The sequence below is a fragment of the Talpa europaea genome, assembly GCF_964194135.1.
Source record: "Talpa europaea genome assembly, chromosome: 4".
NCBI classification, from domain to species: domain Eukaryota; kingdom Metazoa; phylum Chordata; class Mammalia; order Eulipotyphla; family Talpidae; genus Talpa; species Talpa europaea.
In genome coordinates, this window is record NC_140070.1 from 4,735,543 (window position 1) to 4,756,627 (window position 21,085).

General features: G+C 52.2%; 2 protein-coding genes across 2 annotated transcripts; one reads left to right on the top strand and one right to left on the bottom strand.

Annotated features, from left to right (window-relative positions):
* Positions 1-303: 303 nt before the first annotated feature.
* Positions 304-1,689, bottom strand: LOC311169827 (tripartite motif-containing protein 60-like; the record flags this gene model as incomplete). The annotated part of the gene is made up of 1 exon (XM_084232085.1): positions 304-1,689. The coding sequence occupies one exon, from the start codon at positions 1,687-1,689 to the stop codon at positions 304-306; it is 1,386 nt and encodes a 461-aa protein (XP_084088211.1).
* Positions 1,690-4,981: 3,292 nt separating this feature from the next.
* On the top strand, positions 4,982-6,373 carry LOC311169829 (tripartite motif-containing protein 60-like; the record flags this gene model as incomplete). Its single annotated transcript, XM_084232087.1, has 1 exon — positions 4,982-6,373. The coding sequence occupies one exon, from the start codon at positions 4,982-4,984 to the stop codon at positions 6,371-6,373; it is 1,392 nt and encodes a 463-aa protein (XP_084088213.1).
* Between the last annotated feature and the right edge of the window lie 14,712 nt (positions 6,374-21,085).

Sequence of the window (21,085 nt, forward strand, 5' to 3'; positions counted from 1 at the left end):
GCTGAGGGGAGCAGTGGGTGAGACAGGAGAGGTCTGTGCGCCATGTGGGACTCTCCCTGGCCGGCCGGGAGTCCAACTGGCGCTACTGAGGCTGTGGACAGCTTCACAGCGCTGCGCTCAACCTGCGGAGCCACCAGGGAGGCCCTAGACGTTCATTCTTGAGGGGCATGGGTCAGAGGTTGAGACCTCTGACCGTGGGGAGGGGAGAGAGAACATGAAACTGAGACACCAAATGTGGACTCAGACTCTGTATTTCCAACACTTTCGTGAAGAGAGGGGGAACATGGACGCGGTCACAAGGGCTCAGCCTTCATTGACTAGAGTCATGGAAAGTGATGAAGAAGTTCCAACAGAGAAATAGGGCACAAGCCTGTCTGTGAACGTGTCCCTCAGGATACACAGATGGGATCTGGTACTCAAATTGTAAAAGGAAATCTCTCCCAACTCGTAGTCCAGGAAAATGCCAACCTGTACTGTGGGGGGGGCAAGACGTGTCCAGGTGGACCGCTGAAACTGCCAGCAGCCATTGCGGGGGGAAGGAGCTGTGAGGCCATTCCTGGGGAAAGATTCCTTGCACACACCCAGGGACCACACACCCGCGCCTCGGATGTCCACCTGCCAAAAGTGCCTGCCGGCCTCGAACCCCTGAGCGCTCAGGACAGCCTCGCGGGAGGTAAACGCCTTGGGATGAGCAACGTCGATCGGTGCCACCCTTTCGTGGGTAAAGGTGGCGGATTTCCTGTCCTGTGAGATAATGAGGTTGTGGTGCGCGGTCTCGGGGTCTAGAGTCAAATCCACCTGAAACTTGCTCATGCTGGTTTTCAGGCCAATGTAATGTGGGGGGAAACTAAAATCCCCCTTCTTGAAATCATATTTGAAGGCTGCTGGTGCCTCTAAATTAGTGTACCTGCTCCACTGGAGGTGGCTGCTTCTGACCCCCCTCAGTAACCCCAGGTCTGTCTGCACACACTGGGCGGTGATTTCCCGAAGCAGACTCTTGAGTGTGGCGCCGTAGTCTGACATCTGGTTTCTGCTTTCAGTGACTCTTCGATAAACACCTGACATTTCCCTCAGTAACTGAGTATCCATTTTAGCATGATCCCTTCCCAGTAATCTCTTCAAGAGCTCTAGGTCACAGTACAACTCACTCCTTCGAGCTTCCACTGTCTCGCTTAGTTCCCTTATTTTGGAGACCTGCGTGGCTAAGCCCCTTTCGGCATCTTCCACCTGCTTCCTGAGGGGCTCCAGGGAGCTCTTGAGCTTCTCCCTGCGCTGAGCAGCAGCTTGCTCCAGGGGTACCAGGGGGTGACCCCGGTGGGGGGAGGAGGCCCCGCACTGGGCACACAGCAGCTCCTGGTCCTCCTCACAGAACAGGGCCAGGGCCTGGTGGTGCTGGGCACACAGGGCCTCTTCCTCCTGCCTCTTCCTCTTGTTCCTGGCGGGGGGCAGCTGCCTCAGGAGGTCCGTCAGAGCACACAGCTGGGAGTTCTTGTGGGCATCCCTGGAGGGGCAGTGGTGCAGGCAGACGGGGCAGGGGAGGACGTCCTGGAGGCCTTGCCAGCGCTGGCGGAGGCAGGGCCCACAGCAGTTGTGGCCGCAGTCGAGGGTCACCGGGTCTCGCAGGGGGTCCAGGCACACGGGGCAGCTGGCCTCTGCCTGCAGCTCAGCCAGGGAGGCGGCCAGGGCCATGGTGCTGGGGGCGTCTGTCTGAGGAGCCGCCTGAGGAAGGCCCGGCTCTGCAGGAGCGGGAGGGAGAGGCGAGGACTGGCAGCCTTCCCTTGCCTGCTCACAAGCTCCCAGGAGGGTCCAGGCACTGCAGGGAGTGTGGGCCACTCAAGCTGCAGCCGCAGAGTCACAGGATATACAGGCCAAACATCCTCAGCTTGGTGTTATTGCACCTCGGGTGCTAGGGGTCCCTCTTCCAGAGACAGGCAGGTCCCTGGGGTTTGGGACAGAAGGCACAGGAGGTCTGTCTGCAAGGACTGTTCTGTGCAGAATGTGAAGGGCTCAGCTTTATATACCCTGTAGGGTGTGTCTTTCCCCACCCTCCTCCTCCATTGGCTAGAATGCAAATCCCATCAGTTTCCTGGGGAATTTTTGGCCCCAGGGCACTACCCATCATCCTCTCTGATGCATCTTCCTGCAGGGTGTGGTCACTCTCTCCTGTCCCCCGCCCCGCCCCCTTCTCACCCTGCACTGGGTCTCCTCTCTCTGAGCTCAGCAGTGATCTGGTTTCTGGCCACTGGGTAGTGAAATGGCCTCGTGTTCATCACGATGAAATGGCAGGACAGCCCTGACCTGAAGCTGTTGTTTTAATACCGTCTGACCCTTCAAGCAGGGGTGTCCAGCATGTGTGTGTCTTGGTTGTCTGATTCACAAGGTCATCTTGACCTCTCCGTCCCCCCTGGCTGGTGGAAACCAACTCTGAGATCCACGGTGGATTCATTGGAGGACTCTCAGCATGGAAAGTTCTGGTCACAGATGCCTCATTTCAATCTTGCGGTGAGGACACCATTAGGCTAATCCAGAATGTGTGACATTAAGAAAGCAACTGGCCTGAGGGCCTCATAAAATTCAAGGTCATGAAAGCAAAAAGTGAAGTGACTCAAGAAAGCTCGGGGCCCAGTGGGGACAGGGTGGCGGAGCACGTGAAAGGCATTTTCTCGAGTTGTTCTCATGCTTTTTTACTCTGCTGGATACTTGCTCGTTCGGAGATTGCTGCCGAGTCTTTAGCAGGAAAGTGTTATGGGATCGGAAACCTTCTAATGATTTTGCAAAAGAAATGTATAGATTCTCTCTTGTGAAGGGGCGGAGGAGTCTTGGTCTCGGGAGCTGGGCTCCGCTGCGGGCCTCGGCGCTCGGCCCCGCGCCTGACCGCAGTTAGAAGGAGAGAGGACAGTCAGAGCAAAGCAGGCTGTGTGCTTGGACAGGCGAGCTCAGGCTGCCTTACACAGTGCCCAGCACTGCGACAGAGCCTGGTCTGAAGGCCGAGAGAAGCTGCCTGAGAAAGAGGGAAATTAAGCCCAAGGTTTACATGGAGGGGACGTCAGAACTCCCAGGAGAAAGCATCCCTTTGTCCCCTCTGGCTCTTGAAGCTGAAAAGCTGATCCCTCAGTGAGAACCAAGCTCCCCCAGCAGCTGGCGAGGAGCAGGTGCGCACAGGGTCTTAGAGGCAGAGGCCGTGACCAAAGGCCCGTGGCCGCGGGTGGGGGACCCGGCCGCAGCCGCCTCGGGCAGCACTCTCCGTCCGTGCCTGTCTGTGCGCGTCTCTGGATGCTGGTAGCAGGAATTTTGAGAAAGGCCGTGTAGGTGGTCAAGCTGACCGACACCGCGGTGGGTTTCCTTGTTTGTTCTTCCCTCCGTGAAAGGACAAAGTGTTGCCAGCTGGCGGCCTCCTCTGCCCAGGAACTTGCCAACAAAGATTCTGTGTTTTGTCTTGATTGCATCTTTCATCGTGGACATGGAAACTTTGTCTTGGACATTTTTACAGATTGTGTTACTCAGCAAAAGTGTCCCTGCACTTTTATCTTCCTCAGATGCACGGAAAGTGACAGACACAGGTTTCTGATCGCGGAGGCCCTTTGCCCTCAAGTGGAGGAGGAGCCGCCCTGGCCCTTCCAGTGCCTCTGCCTCTCCATGAAGCAAGTGTTTGCACAAAGGCCAGGGGTGGGAGCCTCAGGCCTTCCCTGGCCCCTTCCAGCAGAGACGTGTCCGCTGAGTAGACAAGGGCAGGTCAGCATGAGCGCACTGGTCTCTGGCCAGGACACTGCAGCTTGGTGAGAGCTTCTGCAGGGGAGCAGATGGCCCCTGGGGGGCTGGTTTGGGTGGGAGGCGCAGCTCCTCCTGAAGACAGAGGTGGAGCCGATTCCTCTAGGGCAGCACTCGCCAGCCCAGGACAGTGAGGGCAGAGCACACAGCTCCAGGGACAGTGCAGGTAGCAACTCCGGGGAGTTCATCAGGCTTCTGAGATAAGGACAGTAAATTCTAAGAAGTGCTCACCAAGATATACTCCAGAGATGAGGTCAGAGAGTCCAGGCGGACTAAACAAAGTCCAGAGCACAAGGAGCCTCTAAGGGGGCAGCAATGCCAGGAATGGAGGTAGGGGCTCTGGGCCTGCCTGGTGGTGGGAGGTAAGTTCCTGTGTCTGAGGCCTGGGAAGGCCTAGGTCAGGTACCCAAGCAGAGACGACAAAGAAGATGGTGCCCAGGTCCTGACTGAATCTCTAAAGAGGTCGGGTCAGAGCAATGCCGGTCCTGACCAGCTGTGGGTGACAAGCTTCAGTGCCGCACCCCCTTCCATGTCAGGGTCCAGAGAGGATTCACTGGTCACATTCATGGGCCGACCATGTGGGAACTGACACACAGATTCTGGACACCCGTGCTTGAAGGGTCAGACGGTATTAAAACAACAGCTTCAGGTCAGGGCTGTCCTGCCATTTCATCGTGATGAACACGAGGCCATTTCACTACCCAGTGGCCAGAAACCAGATCACTGCTGAGCTCAGAGAGAGGAGACCCAGTGCAGGGTGAGAAGGGGGCGGGGCGGGGGACAGGAGAGAGTGACCACACCCTGCAGGAAGATGCATCAGAGAGGATGATGGGTAGTGCCCTGGGGCCAAAAATTCCCCAGGAAACTGATGGGATTTGCATTCTAGCCAATGGGGGAGGAGGGTGGGGAAAGACACACCCTACAGGGTATATAAAGCTGAGCCCCTCACATTCTGCACAGAACAGTCCTTGCAGACAGACCTCCTGTGCCTTCTGTCCCAAACCCCAGGGACCTGCCTGTCTCTGGAAGAGGGACCCCTAGCACCCGAGGTGCAATAACACCAAGCTGAGGTTGTTTGGCCTGTATGTCCCCTGACTCTGCGGCTGCAGCTTGAGTGGCCCACACTCCCTGCAGTGCCTGGATCCTCCTGGGAGCTTGTGAGCAGCAGAGGAAAGGCTGCCAGTCCTTGCCTCAGACAGAAGCCCCCAGCATCATGGCCCTGGCCGCCTCCCTGGCTGAGCTGCAGGCAGAGGCCAGCTGCCCCGTGTGCCTGGACCACCTGCGAGACCCGGTCACCCTCGACTGCGGCCACAACTGCTGTGGGCCCTGCCTCCGCCAGCGCTGGCAAGGCCTCCAGGACGTCCTCCCCTGCCCCGTCTGCCAGCACCACTGCCCCTCCAGGGATGCCCACAAGAACTCCCAGCTGTGTGCCCTGACGGACCTCCTGAGGCAGCTGCCCCCCGCCAGGAACAAGAGGAAGAGGCAGGAGGAAGAGGCCCTGTGTGCCCAGCACCACCAGGCCCTGGCCCTGTTCTGTGAGGAGGACCTGGAGCTGCTGTGTGCCCAGTGTGGGGCCTCCTCCCCCCACCAGGGCCACCTCCTCACACCCCTGGAGCAAGCTGCTGCTCAGCACAGGGAGAAGCTCAAGAGCTCCCTGGAGACCCTCAGGAAGCAGGTGGAAGATGCTGAGAGGGGCTTAGCCACGCAGGTCTCCAAAATGCATGAACTGAGAGAGAAGGTGGAAGCTGGAAAGAGTGAGCTGTACTCTGAATTTGCACATTTCAAGCGCTTCCTGCAAAGGGATCATGTTAGCCTTGATTCTGAGGTACTGAGGGAAATGTCAGGTATTTCTGAAAGAGTCACTGCAAGTAGAAACCAGATGTCAGACTATGGCGCCACTCTCAAGAGTCTGCTTCGTGAAATCAGCACCCATTGTGTGCAGACAGACCTGGGGTTACTGAGGGGGGTCAGAAGCAGCCACCTCCAGTGGAGCAGGTACGCTAACCTAGAGGCCCCAGCAGCCTATTCATACAAGTTGGAGGAGGTGGTGTGCAGTCTCCCGCCACATTACATTAGCCTGCAAAATGTCATCCACAAGTTTCAGGTGGATTTGACTCTAGACCCCGAGACCGCGCACCGCAACCTCATTATCTCACCAGACAGGAAATCCGCCATCTTTACCTACGAAAGGGTGGCACCAAACAACACTCATCCCAGGGCGTTTACCTCCCAGGAGGCTGTCCTGAGCGCCCAGGGGTTCGAGGCCGGCAGGCACTTTTGGCAGATGGACATCCGAGGCGCGGGTGTGTGGTCCCTGGGTGTGTGCAAGGAATCTTTCCCCAGGGATGCCCTGGCACCTTCCCCCAGCAATGGCTGCTGGCAGTTTCAGCGGTCCACTGGGACAAACATTGACCCCTACACACTATGCATTCGAGTTGGCGTTTTCCTGGACTACGAGTTGGGAGAGATTTCCTTTTACAATTTGAATAACAGATGCCATCTGTGGACGCTGACGGACACGTTCACAGACAGGCTCATCCCCTATTTCTCTGTTGGAGCCTCTCCTTTTTCATTTTCCATGACTCTAGTCACAGATGAGAGCTGAACCCCTGTAAACATGTCTGTGTTCGGGTTCTTCCTCTGTGCATGGAATGTTCTGTAAATAAAGAGTCTGATTCCATTCTTCGTGTCTGAGTGCTCGTGTCTTCCCCGCTCCCCCGTGGCCTCACCCTCTGCCCCCATCTGGGCAAACTGTGAGGAAACCTGTTGTTCCTTCACTGGCTTTGGGGTTCTTTCTGTGAGGTTCACCCGCCCAGAACTCCCCACCGCGTATGCCTGCTGTGACCTCCATTCTGGCCCAGCAGAGCCCCACAGTGAGGAATAAACCTCTCCCCTCCTGGTGTATCTGCAGCCCTGACAGCGGGACCAAGGTTGAGCACGTGTATGTTCCCTGTGGGGGGCAACCTTGACCTAGAATATGTGTCCTCTCAGAGGTCCCCCTCATTCTGGGGATATTCTGATCACAGGAGACATGGCATTTTTATTTTCCAAATACCGTAAGACAGACAGTTTTCAATTGTGTTCAAAAATTATCTGCACTATTGTGTTGTTGGTGCACATTTCTCTTGCGAGGGATGGAACTCCATCACAAATTCCTTGCAATTTTAATAATAAACAATTAAAATATTACATTCCTGGTTTATCAAAAATTTCTCCCCAAAATTATTTCCCTGTCTTGTTTTTGCCCAGGCAGAAGTCAATGCTTATAAACTGCAGGAGAAAGCGCTCGCACATTCAAACGTCGAACATAGTTAAGTGGGTCAAAGCAAAGGACACAGCATGTTCACAGAGTGAAATACATGAGAGGTAAAACTTTCTCCACTCATATCATTATAGGACTAGAGTTTCCCAGAAAGACCCAGAAGGAACTTCAGGACGGTAAAGCTGGAACATAGCCTGGTCTGGGTGACATAATCTTTAGATATTGCTTTAAATGGTTGCGGGTGATGCTGGCGCTTGGGGCACCCTCTTGGGAGATGCTGTTCCTTGGGAAGTGCCGCCCTGGGGGTGGCCCCGGCTTTGAATGCGAGTGTGGGCGCTGGAGGAGGTCGCGGCGAGATTTGCCTCTGAGGTGTGGTGCGGAGGACGCACCTTGTCACCTTCACTGTGGCCTCTTGTCACCGTGGCCCCGTCCTTCCACAGTGTCTGTGACCATCTGTCTGCGGCGCCCAGCGCGCTCGGCCTTCCACGGGCTCTCCCCCTCTAGTGGCTGGTGATTTTGATTTTCATTTCAATATTAAACCTTGACCGTTTTTCAAAATCAGAATGTCCTGATGGATTGATTGTGTCCAAAGCCGTGTAGTTTCCAGAGGACAGCGTCAGCCCTGGACGTGCGGTCCAGCTTCCCGCAGCACCCACCTGGCTCAATGTCCCATGGCTTTGAGGGCCTGGCTCAATGCCCCATGGCTTCCCGGGGCTGACAGCTGAAGGGCTGTTTGTGGCATTCCCCAGTTTGTTTGGGCTGCCACGCATGCACCCCTCCGCTGCTGTTTTCGCTCCCCACTTACTCCACTTGGCTTCCCTGCTCCGTCCAGGTTGCCGCAAAAGGCAGCGTTCTGTCTTCTCCAGGAGCTGAGAACCCCAGGGTTCTGTACCCCGTCGTCTGCTTGTATATTTCGATCGATCCAGGTCTGGCGTTCCTGAAACGATGCTGCTGTGAACCAGGGCGGGGGCTCTTTATTGTGGTGCTTGTCTTTAGACAAAGGCCCTGCGGGTTCCGCCCATGCCCCGGGGGGTTCCGTTTCCCCACTTGTCAGGAACCCCCGAGCTGCCTTCCAGCCCCACCAGCAGCGAGCAAGGGCTCCCTCCCCACCCAAGTCTCTGTGATACTTGCTGCAGGCACAGGGGTGCCTGGAATCCCACTGAGAAACCTCACATTTCTGTGGGGAATATGTAAAGAATCGTTGAAATGGAAATATCATTAAAGCCCATGATTTTTGGTAGCACAGAGGATGTACTTCCTCATCACAAATTCTGGAATGAGAAACCAACCCCAAGGGATTCTTGCGGGAACTCATCCGACATCCTCAAATGGGCCCACGAAGGGGTGGGTGCCCGCGGGGCGGGCAGCTCGAGGCTGGGTGACGAACGAGGCGCAGAGGCCTCGAAGGTGGGAAAGAAGAAGCCCGCGAGGGAGTCCAGCCACGGCCTCAGCTCACTCTCCTCTAGGCGAAACCAAGCGCCTTCTCATCCTCAGCTGCAAAAGGCCAGTTGTAGACACTGTTCCTGACAAACGGGGGGCCCATGGTAGGTATCCCCCCAAGATGGCCACATCCTAACCCCTGGCTCCACGATAAAAGGGAGTTGACGAACCAGGAGGCAGGGAAGCTGCCACGAGCTTCCCTGGGTGATCTGGGCGCCTCCCGCGGCACCCCGGGGTCCCAACACATGGAAGGACGGGTCGGTGGGACTTGGGGTGGGGGGGCCTGAGCTTGCTGGCTTGGGGTGCTGGAACAGAGGCGGGTGTCGAGGCCAGGGCTGGGGGAGCCTCGGGGAAGAAGGGGAATCTCCCTGTGAGTCCGGGAATGACCGGGGCCCTCGCCCCCCTGTCGGCCCCAGGGCCCGTCCTGGAGCTCCGGCCTCCAGCGGTGAGAGACAGCACATTTGTGTTCAGCCATAGATTCGTGGTCACAGCAGCCGAAACAGGAAGTGCGGCCCAAAATGCTCCACTCGGAACCGTGAACACGCAGGCCTTGGCGTCCTCTCGTGTTCAGAGAGGCTGGTCCACGGCCGGGCAGACTCAGACGGAGGGAGACGCAGAGGGAGGAACAGGGACCTGGGGGAAGAGACGGCCGTGCCCTTCTCCCTGACCCGGCCTGGCAGGGCCCGAGGGTGAGCACGCGTCCTCTCCTGCAGAAGGGCAGGGCTGTGTCTCAACGCTCTGTCCCGCTGACCCCAGCCTCTGAGCCCCGCAGTCTGAGCATTTGGCTTCAGCAGCTCCACCTGCCCCATGAGGCGTCCATGCAGCCCCAGGGCTTCTGCAGAAGCCTTGTCAGACCTTTAGCTGGTCGGGGGTGCAACCCTGAAGGCTGGAGAGGAAAGGGGGGAAACCAGGAGGTGGTTGCAAACCACCCAAGCCACCCCTCCAGGCAGCGCCTCCTCTGGGCTTCTGCAGGGCGAAAGCACTGCTCACAAGGTCACACCTGCAGGCCCGAGGGCAAGTGTGAGCAGACGTGCCCGCAGGGCCAGCAGGGAGGTGAGGCTGAGGTCCAGGGGCTGTGGCTCGTGGTCACTGCTCCGAGACGCCTCACTGCTGGCCTCCTTACTAGGTCTCCGAGAAACCCGAGCGTCACCCCTGCAGGGAGCGTGCCACTATTTCTTCCCCCAAGACCCCAGTCACCGCCCCTGTGCTGATTGACGAAGCCGTTTCTTCTGGGAGGTAGTGTCTGGAATGAGCTACCACGACTCTGTCCCCAGGCTGGCTGCTCTGGCAGGCCCCATGCTGGTGGCCCCCGGGTGACCGTGGAGGCCCACCAACTTTGTGGGGATCCCTGCCCCACTGAGGCTATGCCTCTGAGTGCTTTGCCCTGGGTAGAATCTGCACCTGGCCTGCGAGATTGGCAAATACGCTCTGTAGCCCTGACAAATACCCTCTGTGGCTGGGGAAGTTCACGTGGGCCTGACCCAAGCGCATCTTTTTGCATGGAGACCCGGGCTGCTCGCGGGTGGTAGGGGGACCCCAATTCTTATCCCTCCTTCCCGGCCAGCTCTCACTAAAGTGCACTTTTACCTGCTCCAGGTGTGGCATTGGCTATTTATTTATTTTTTTAATATTTATTTTTGCGTATAAGAACCAGGGTGTAGGCCAGAGGCGTGTGTGGGGTGAGAGGATTTACCAGAGGCAGAGTGGGGAGCAGAACAGGCAGACTGACTGAAACACACTGCTGAGGGGAGCAGCCAGCGAGTCAGGAGAGATCTGCTGTGCCATGTGGGTCGCTCCCTGGCCAGGGATGGAACTCAGGTAGTCACAGTGATAGGGCTGAGACTTACCTCCCATGCGCTGGCCATTTATGCTCTTGGCTTCTAGGCTTCACCTAAGAAGGTGAGGAGTCACTTGAGATGAGGATACCTGCCAGGGAGTAGGGGGAGGCGTGTCCCCCGAAGAGAGAGGAAGGAGCTGAGGGAACTTGCATCCTCTCTGGGATTTAGGATCTGCTCTGTGGTTTGATTGTCTTGCAAATCATTGATTTCTTGTCTACACCTGCGCGTTCCGGGTACAGGGCACCTGGCTGTCCACACGTGGGGACACTGAGGATAACATTAAAGTGCCCCACCCCCGAGCTACCCCCATGCCTGCCCTTTTCTAAGAGCTGCAGCTTCTCTGCTTCTCACAGCCGGGAGAAGACCGCTCTCCCCTGCCTGTCTCCGCGAGCCATCTGAGCATTTCCAAGGCCGAGTTTGTGTCGCGCTGGCTCAGGCGTCCTGGTGCAGGGGAGGAGTCCAGACGCAGGGGTGAGACCTGGCCCGAGGGAGCTAGTCAGTCTCCTGCGTCTCCACATTCCTGGCTTAACAGGGACGGAGCCAGGGCTGGAGGACCTAAAGCACAGGATTGGGCATTAAGTACTAATTGAGCTTAATTCATTTATAGGAATGAAATAAGATAAATCACGGGAGGGAATAATTGCAAACGACAACCGTGACGGGGCTGTTCTGTGTCATCCCTCGCCTTGGACAGCAGAGGGTCCCTGAGACACCCCAGAGCTGCAGCGAGGGTCCCACGGGGGCCACAAGGGGGCAGCAGAGCGGGTGTCTGCGCTGGTCTGCGCTGTGAGGACCCAGGCCCCAGGGGCACTTGTGGAGATTAAAAAAATAAAATCACCAAAATGCAACCCCAAATCTTAATTTCTTCAGGCCATTCTTTTCAGTTATTTTAGAATTATTGTAGAGCAATGAATTATCTTCCAAATATTTCATTCCCAGATGGATGCCAGTTTTCAACTGAGGAAGTGGTGAGCCCATCTCTAAGAACTATGGCTGGGCAGAATTTTAGGTTAAACCCACCCACTTCAGCACCTAGTTTCTAGCGCCCACCTGGAACACATTTCCATGTAAATCCCAACACACACCAGACAGACACAGGCATTGCCCTGACCCCGGGGTCTCCAGAGCTTTAGCAACAACCCCTGTGGTCTGGGGGCAGCTCCGGGGGCCAGCCCCCCAGGATGTTTGATTTCCAGAGGGAAGGGTGGGTGGGAGCAGGTAGCAACATGGAGGGGCAGACTAGTGTCTCTCCACGGACGCCGAGTGTGGGTCCTCGGCTGGCCACAGTCCCGGCGAGTCCCAAGACACCCAGGTGGCCGCCCAGGTGGCTCGTCAGGTCAGGGACATGAGAATTTTCATCGAGGGTGTGGGCCTGAGGCCCAGGTAGCAGGTTTTTGACTGTCGGGGAGGACCATGAAGTTGCTGTTATAGAGCAACCCCGATATTAAACGGGTTCCTGGCTGTGGGTCCTCACCCGCGCGCTTTAAAGGGACTTATGAATACTCTACTACAGACACACACAAAAGGGTTAATAAAAGGTTTATTTACAAGAGGAAAGGAAATAAGGAAAATGTACAACTCAGGGAGAAAATAGGGAAATAAAGTCTTTAATGCGTCCTACCCGATCCGACGACCTGGAAACCCCAAAGTCACTCTCAGAGCTGACCGGACGCTGCTGCTGGCCAAGAGCCCAAAATGGAGAGAGCCCCCCAAAGCCCACGTGTCTGCCTTTTGTATCCACCTGGCTGCTTAACCCCACCCTCAGGTCCCAGCCACCTTCCCTTTGGTGGGGATGGGATTTGGAGTTCCCAGTGTCTTTGGCTTTGACCTGGGGTGGGGGTGGAGTCCACAAAGCCTGTATGGAATTTGCTTTGGGACCGCCTTTTCCCCCTAACAATTCCCCCCTTTCACTTGTTGCCACCATTTCCATGGTGATGAAGATCAAATATATGGAGGTTGGGATGCAGTCTCAGATGAACGTTTTGTCAGGTTCCAGTGTGAAAGAAAACCAGTCTCTCCAGGTATTTGTCCATTGTGGAAAGCAAAAGTCCTCCACTCCAGGAAAAATAGTTCATCAGTTTAAGCCAAAAAAAAAATCTGGAGGCGTTAGCCAAAACAAGTCAGCAGATATGTAAAAAATTTCAGGAAGAAAAAAAATCTTAAAATGGTTCAACTGATGTAAAAACACAAATTTTCTCAACCTTGATCCCAAACTTTTAACAGCAAAGCAAAAGTTTGCAAACTAAATCTACTTTTAAACCATTTTTCCTATTTTTGCATAAAATCACAGAGTAGAAATAACTAACAGCAATTTTAGCTGGCTTTGTTGAAATATTCCATACAGGATCAGAGCGAACCGGTGGCATCCAGTCGATGTGTGCTTCAGGTATAAAGTTGGTCTCATCAGACTCCACCTGGGCTTTCCTCTTCGCGAGGGTACCAGGGCATTTTCGTTGGCTGGGTTGTCCAGTCCTGCCAATGGAGGCAAGCTTCCTCACCTTCTTTGGAGGTCTCTGGAACCCTACAAACAAGGCAAACAGGTTCTCCTCTTCTTGGTTCAGCTCTTTTTCAACTTTTGGAAGAACTCCACACAAAGCCACACAATCAAACTCGCGTCCGATTTTTTTTTGTTAAAACAGGCAAAATCCCTATGGAAGTTATGCAAAAACAGACTCTGAAATAAGTAGCAAAAATTACTACCACTATTTGTATGCTGTGTTGGTATCAAGGGGAGAGAAAAAGTGACAAGTTAGCTTTGCTGGAAAAAAAATTACAACCTTTCTGCAGATCCTGGTTACTCAAAACAAAACAAAACAAAACAAAACTTTCGTGGATTCAGGACAGAATGCATAAAAAAAATTTCCAGTATTATGTCAAAGAAACCTTAGTAAATGTCAGGTGTATTTCCAGGTCTATTCAGTCCTTTGTAGGAAAGTTTTTACTCTCAACAGTTCCATCAATAGGAATCTGTTGAGACCTTTTCTCCCTATATTTCCAGAAACAATTTCTGTAGATGTGAAACAATTGAATTATACAATATTACAAGGTGACAATCACCATTGACAATTTACATACATACCCGATACTACTGTTAACATATTGTACATACCAAAGTTTTTACCATTTTCCCAAGTGACAATGCTTCCCTTCCAGTTTTACTTCATTAGGTAAAAGCCAAATAGAACAAATTCATGTAATGCTTTCCCAGGAGGAAAAGGAGAAACTTCGTGGAGTGTCTCAGGAGCTCTACTGAGGTTCCACAAAATTTCCTTGCATCAGTCAAATGACAGGCCACCAAATTTGTACTTGAATTTAGATTTCTGGGAAGCTTTGCCATAAATATCAGAAAAGTAACAGAAACAACAATATTTAATCTCTATGAAGGCACCGGCTTAGTTCAGTAGCACAATGTTGACAATCAAACCATAACTTTTTGTTTTTCTCATAACTGGAGACTCTTTTTTTTTTTTTTTTCAATGTCTATGGGCACCATGTATACCAATTTGTCAATCACTGGAGGTCAAGACGGTTAGACACAAGGACATACAGACAGACAACATATAGACACAAAGAGCTCTTTAGTTACCATTCATCACGCGTGGGATATCCCATACAACTGCAGTTTGTCTGATAGGCCAAAGTAATAATAAAAAAACAAGCAGGGAAACAAAAAAACTTCAAAGTAAAAAAAAAACAAAAGTTGATAGGAAATAACAAAATCAAGATTAAAAACCTTTGTATGAAAGAAAAAAAATACTGTCAGCATATGCATGATCCTAGATGTCATTTCACATCTCCTAAACTTTGCAAGGAAGAGATTGGTTAGAGCATGGTAGTTTTTTTTCTTCTCAGGGTTTCTTCAGAAAAAAAAAACGAGTTCATGGGTATCCTGCAACAATAACTGGAAAAGAAGTCAGTAACATTCAAGTTTTTGTCTGTTTCTTAAACAAATACCTCAAGTCCTCAATGGGTTCACAAGACCAATGGGACTTCGTCTCTGGGTCCGTTCCTTCTGGCGCTTTCTTAACTCTGGAATGATGTACCCAGGGTTTTATTCCTGCAAGTTTCAGAGAAGTATGTGTGCTTAGCAAAACATCATATGGACCAGTCCATTTTTCTGACAACTGGTTTTGGGCATCCCCACTCTGCCAGGTCTTCAGTAAGACCTGATCTCCAGGTTTGAAGGGATGCAATGGTTGATCAGGAGGCATAGAGATTCTCGAGGTTGCAAAGTTATGAATCACTGTTAGAACCTCCTGGATGTGTTTCACATATTGCGTGATCCGGCAATCTTGAGCTATTTCCGGACTGGCTTTCAGAACTGAGGCCTGGAAGGGTCTTCCAAACACAATCTCAAAGGGGCTTCATTGTAGCCCACTTCTAGGTGCCACTCTTATGCGGAGGAGGGCAAGGGATAGTACCTGGTCCCAACGAAGCTGTGTTTCTTGGCACAGTTTCGCCAAGGTTTTCTTCAAGGTGTGGTTCATCTTTTCTGTTTGCCCAGAAGACTGCGGTCTCCATGCAGCATGCAATTTCCAGTTGATCTGTAACACACTGCTTACTGCATGAGTAACATCAGAGACAAATGCTGGCCCATTATCACTCTGGATAGAATCCGGCAACCCAAAGCGAGGAATTATCTCCTTTAGCAGCTGTTTTGCAACCTCAGAAGCTTTTTCCGTCTTTGTGGGAAATGCTTCCACCCATCCCGAGAACGTATCCACAAAAACCAACAGGTATTTGAAGTTGCCTGTTGTTCTAGGCATTTGTGTAAAGTCCACCTGCCAGTCCTCAAAAGGGCACTTGCCTCGATATTGAACCCCAACGGCTTTGGGGTGGGAGTCAGTCTTGGGGTTATTCCTGGCACATAGTTGACAACCTCGGGTGATCCGTTGTGCTATTCTATGCAAATATGGTCCCTTCAAATATGGGCGCACAGTTTCTAATAAGGCATCTCTCCCATAGTGGGATCCTTCGTGAAGATGTTTTAGCACCGGATATACCAGGGCCTCCGGAAGGAGTATCATCCCATGGGAGTTTACTCTCCAAGTAGAGCTGGGGTCAAACTCAGTAAATCCCCATGCACGAGCTCTCTCCTCATCCCGTTCGGTGTATTCAGGAGCATACTGAGTCAGGTCCACAAGAGGGATGAGTGCACCCTGGAGGGCAGAACGGGCAGCGGCCTTAGCTGCCCGATCAGCTGCCCTGTTGCCCTTTGCCAAGTCAGACCCACCCTTTTGGTGGCCAGGACAGTGCATCACAGCGACAGCTGATGGTAAAGCCACTGCCTTTAACAAGGCCAGGATTTCTAATGGGTGTTTGACATCCTTGTTGCTAGCCGTAAGAAGTCCCCGCTCCTTCCAAATGGCCCCATGCATGTGGAGAATCATAAAAGAGTACTTTGAGTCAGTAAATATATTGACTCTTTTACCTTTTGAGAGTTCCAAGGCACGGGGCAGGGCTATTAATTCGGCTTTCTGTGCTGATGTACCTGCCGGAAGAGCCTTGGCTTCTACGGTGTTCTGGAGCGTCACCACTGCATATCCAGCACATCGACGGCCTTGATCCATAAAGCTGCTGCCATCTGTAAATAGCTCCCACTCTGGATCCAGCAGAGGCTGGTCCGTTAGATCTGGTCGGCTGGCATACACTGTGTCTATGGTTTCTAAACAGTTATGGATTAAAGTGTCATCCTCAAGTCCGTCTGCATTGCTTGGAAGCAGTGTGGCAGGATTCAGGGAATTAGAAACCTGCAGTTTCACATTAGGATTGTTCAACAGAGCTGCTTGATATTTTCCCATTCGCCCAGCGGTTAACCAAAGTCCACCCTTCTGCTCCAGCAATGTCAAGACCTGATGTGGCACACACACAGTGATGGGCTGACCCAATGTAAACTTCTCTGCCTCGTGTAGGAGGTCACAAGTGGCAGCCACAGCACGCAAGCATGAAGGCCATCCCTTAGTGGTGTGGTCCAACTGTTTGGACAAATATGCAACGGGCTGCATTTCTGGTCCCAACAATTGGATCAGCACTCCTAGGGCAACCCCCTGTCTCTCATGTACATAAAGTCTGAATGGCTTCCTAAGATCCGGAAGTCCTAATGCTGGTGCTGAAATCAACTTTACTTTTATTTCATCAAAAGCCTTTTGACATTCCGGAGTCCAAGACAAAGGTTCAGAGTCCAGGCCTTTGAGAGCATCATATAAAGGTTTTGCTATTAGTCCAAAATTAGGAATCCAAATCCTACAAAACCCAGCCATACCCAAAAATCCGCGCAACTGTCGCCGGTTACTGGGGATTCTAAGGGCTGAAATTACCTGTTTTCTTTCCGTCATCAGGCTCCGTCTGCCTTTCTTGATTTCAAACCCCAAATACGTCACAGTTTGTTTGCATATCTGTGCCTTGTGAGGTGACACCTTGTAGCCACATTTTGCCAGGTGGTTCAGTACCACTGTGGTATTTTCCAGACAAGATTCGTAGTCTGGACTTGCAATCAATAAATCATCTACATATTGCAATAAGACACCCTGGTTTAGTTGAACCTTCCTGAGATCCCTGGCCAGTATTTCCCCAAAAATAGTTGGGGAGTTCTTAAACCCCTGTGGAAGCACAGCCCAGCAATACTGGAGTGTGCTCTTGGACTTAGGGTCCTGCCACTCGAAGGCAAAAAGCGGTTGATCCTGGACATCAATTGGGATACAGAAAAAGGCATCCTTCAGGTCTAATACTGAAAACCACCCATAGTCACCAGGTATTGCAGTTAATAGGGTGTACGGATTAGGCACAGTGGGATGTAAATCCTGAACAATATCATTAATAGCCCTTAAATCTTGGACAAAACGGTACTCGCCTGTATGGGGTTTCTTCACTGGCAGAATTGGAGTGTTATACGGTGAGCGACAGGGCCGAATGAGTCCAGATTGAAGGAACCTTTTCAATACTGGCTCAATTCCCCTCAAGGCCTCCTCCCTTAAGGGGTATTGTTTCCTTCTCAGGGTTTTGCTCCCCTCTATCACTTCTATCCTTACAGGCTCAGCATTTTTCGCACGTCCTGGGGTTCCATCAGCCCAAACCCACTTACTTACTCTTTCAACAATTTCTGGAGGTAAAATTTCACTTTTTGGTGGAGCATCTTGAGTAAGCAACATCTGGAATCGCAGAGCATGCTCTGGAGGCACCTGTAGGTGAAGCCTCTGATTTTTGGGTGAGAATATAATTCGTGCATTGAGCTTACTTAAAAGGTCACGACCAAGGAGAGGGATTGGACACTCTTCCATGTACAGGAAGCTGTGCTGGAGCTGTGTGGTGCCTAGCCGGCACTCCAAAGGTTGCAGGAAGGGTGTCTGTTGTGACTTCCCTGTAACCCCAATGACTGCTGCAGTCTTTTTGCTCATTTTAGTTAATTTCGAATTCAAAACTGAGTATGTTGCTCCAGTGTCCACCAAGAAATCAATCAGACGGTCCCCCACAGCGAGGGTTACCCGGGGCTCCGAGGGGGTTATTTTGATGGGTTTAAGATCTAGTGGAACCCCTGGGCACCCCTATTCTTCATCTGAACCTTCTCCATAAACTTTCATTTGTCTCCTTTCTTCCACACTTGGCTCCCGATTCCTTCTACTCTGTCTATATTCCCTCCTATCTTCACCTGAGACCCTACTCTGTGCTATCACTGGTCTCCTGTCCTCTGTGCTGGGCTCTCGATTCCTTCTCCGTCCGTATTCCCTATCATCATCTGAGCCTCTACTCTGTGCTAACATCTGTCTCCTTTCCTCTCTCCTTGGTTCCTGGTTCTGTGTACCCCTCCTATATTCCCTCCTGTAGCCCCTACGTGAATCATCCTGTCGTGGTGTCCTCAGTGTTCTATCCTGCCTTCTGTAATTACTGCGTCTGCCTCTTCTCTGTAACCTGGGACAACTGTCCTTCCAATGTCCCTCTTCCCTACAGAAAGCACACTGATCTCTTCCTAGGGGTTCACATCTCCGTCCATTACTGTTTTCCCGAAACCTTGGCCTGTGCTCTCTTTGTACAAAAACTGTCGCAGGTTTCGGTCTCCTGTCCTCTCTCCTGTCCTCTCTATTATTATAAATCTTAAATGCTAAGTCCACTACCTGGGACGGACTCATCTCTGTGACGCCGTCTACCTTTGCTAACTGTTTCCTTATGTCTGGAGCACAATATGTGATGAACACCATAGTGAACAAATGAGCATTTTCTGGGGCATCCGGATTTATATCCGTGTGGTCTCTATACGTCTGAATAATCCTCTCAAGGAACTCTGATGGATCCTCATTAGCCCCTTGTGTAAGGTACAATAATTTGTTAACATTTTTATGTTTGGGGATTCCCTGCTCCAGTCCTACCAATAAACATTTTTTATAGAGATCCAACTTCGCCATTCCTCCATTGTTGGGGTCCCATTTAGGATCTACCTCTGGGACAGCAATCTGTGGCTCTGGGGATTGGCTATCCTGTTGGCGGAGACGTGCAGCCTCCTCACTGGCTTTCCTCACTACTATCCTCCGCTCATCTAGACCTAGTAAAACTTGTAACATCATCTTAGCAACATGGGACTCAGGTATGGACTTTGTGGGTTCATTTGAGAATGAGGACCTGTATCATTGAAAAAATCCCTGTTGAAGGGGCCTCTCAGTTCACACCTGTGTGGTTCGGGGGTCCACTGTGCTCCTATCTGACCGCCCCACACAGCGCCTCTGAGGCGGCCATGGGGGGCCTGTGTGTTTTTACTTTCTCAGAGCTTCTCGGGTGACTCTGTGACAAGGGTAGAAACTGCCCAGAGCAACTTCTTCTCAGACTCTGCCTCCTGGTGACAACCCGCAGGACCTTCAGCATGTGAGGGCCTCAGAGTCCCCAAAGTAAAACTAAACCTTGAACCACAAAGGGGTGAGAGGTGCGGACATGTCTGCTTGTACCCCACGAGACCACCACCCTGGGCGCTCAGTTCCCACATGGCCGACCCGTGAATGTGACCAGTGAATCCTCTCTGGACCCTTACATGGAAGGGGGTGTGACCCCGAAGCATATCACCCACAGCTGCTCAGGGCCCTGGCATTGCCCGGACCCGACCTCAGCTTTCCTCGGAGATTCAGCCAGGACCCCCGGCTCCACGCCCTGTTTTTGAGCTAGTTGTAGCCAGGCTGGATTGTAGCTGATACAGGGCCCCAGGCCAGGCATTGTTCTCTCCTTCTTCCCCAGCACATAGCCTGACTTGGGGTGTTCGCTCCTATTTTTAACAGGCACTTAGCTTAAGCTCTGGCTTCTGTTAGTGTTCATTTGCTGCCTTAGTTTGAGTCCTGATGTGGAGGGTTGCAGTTGTTTTGAATATCCCAGCCTTGGCTTCGAGTGACAGCCTCTTCTGTGAGGAGACCAAGTTCATCTGGCCGGTCTCACCCTTGTCCCCAGTGATTGGCTCCAGCTGCTCTATATTGAGAGTCTCAGGCACAAGCCAGTGCCCCTCGGTGGGGATGCCGCCTCCTGTAGCTCCCCACGGTGAGCCCAGCCTGTCCTGGGTGCCTGGTCTCAAGATTTCCAAGTTGGTGAGTCCCCTGAGTCAGCAGCTCCGCAGGGTTTCACACAGCACCTGCCCCTGTCTCACTGGTGTTTCCTACCCCTTTCTGCTGAGCTGTTGCTCCGAGTGTGAGCTGCGATTGTCTTTTTCTTGGTCGATTTTGGCTTGTTCCGTGGTGTAGTTGCGACATACAGAGGAGGTGAGCCCAGCTTCTTAACTCTGCTGCTCTATTGCTGGACCCTTGCTGTATTTATTTTGATTATTTGCCCATGTAAACCAGTCTATTCAATTGGTTTTCAATGTTCACTTCCATGGGAATGTGAAGAAAAATGGAAAATATCTGATAATTTTTTTTTAATGGGGCGTTCTAATTTTATTTTTTGTAACTATTAAAATTGCAGGGAATTTGTAATGGATTCTTATGTCTTCCTCAAGAGAATGGCATCGAGAAATACAAGGTTATAAATTCTGAAGACAAGTGAAAATTTTCTAAGAGTATTTGGGGGGGATAAAAAGGTGCTTCCTGGGATATTAGCATCCCCGAGTTCGTCTGAGATGATTCATATTCTGGTTACTGTTATGTTCACCCCACACAGGGAACATGCACCCCAGTCAATAGTTCTGGTGTCAGGGCTGCTGAGGCCACAGACACACCAGGAAGGGAGAGGTTTATTCCTCACTGTGGGGCTTTTTTGGGGGTGGAGGGAAGGGATGTGTTGGGCCAGAACGGAGATGGTCACACAAGGTTAATGTGGTAGGGAGTTCTGGGGGGTGGAGGACTTCATAGAAAAGAACCCCTAAGCCTAAGGAGCATCAGGTTTCCTGACAGTTTGCCCAGATGGGGGCAGAGGGTGAGGCCACGGGGGAGCGGGGAAGACACGAGCACTCAGACACCAAGAATGGAATCAGACTCTTTATTTACAGAACATTCCATGCACAGAGGAAGAACCCGAACACAGACCTGTTTACAGGGGTTCAGCTCTCATCTGTGACTAGAGTCATGGAAAATGATAAAGAGGAGGGTCCAACAGAGAAATAGGGGATGAGCCTGTCTGTGAACGTGTCCCTCAGCGTCCACAGATGGGATCTGTTATTCAAATTGTAAAAGGAAATCTCTCCCAACTCGTAGTCCAGGAAAACGCCAAGTCGAAGTTTCACCACGGGGGAGTGGAGGCGTGTCCCGGTGGACCGCTGAAACTGCCAGCAGCCATTGCGGGGGGAGGGAGGTGCCAGGGCATCCCTGGGGAAAGA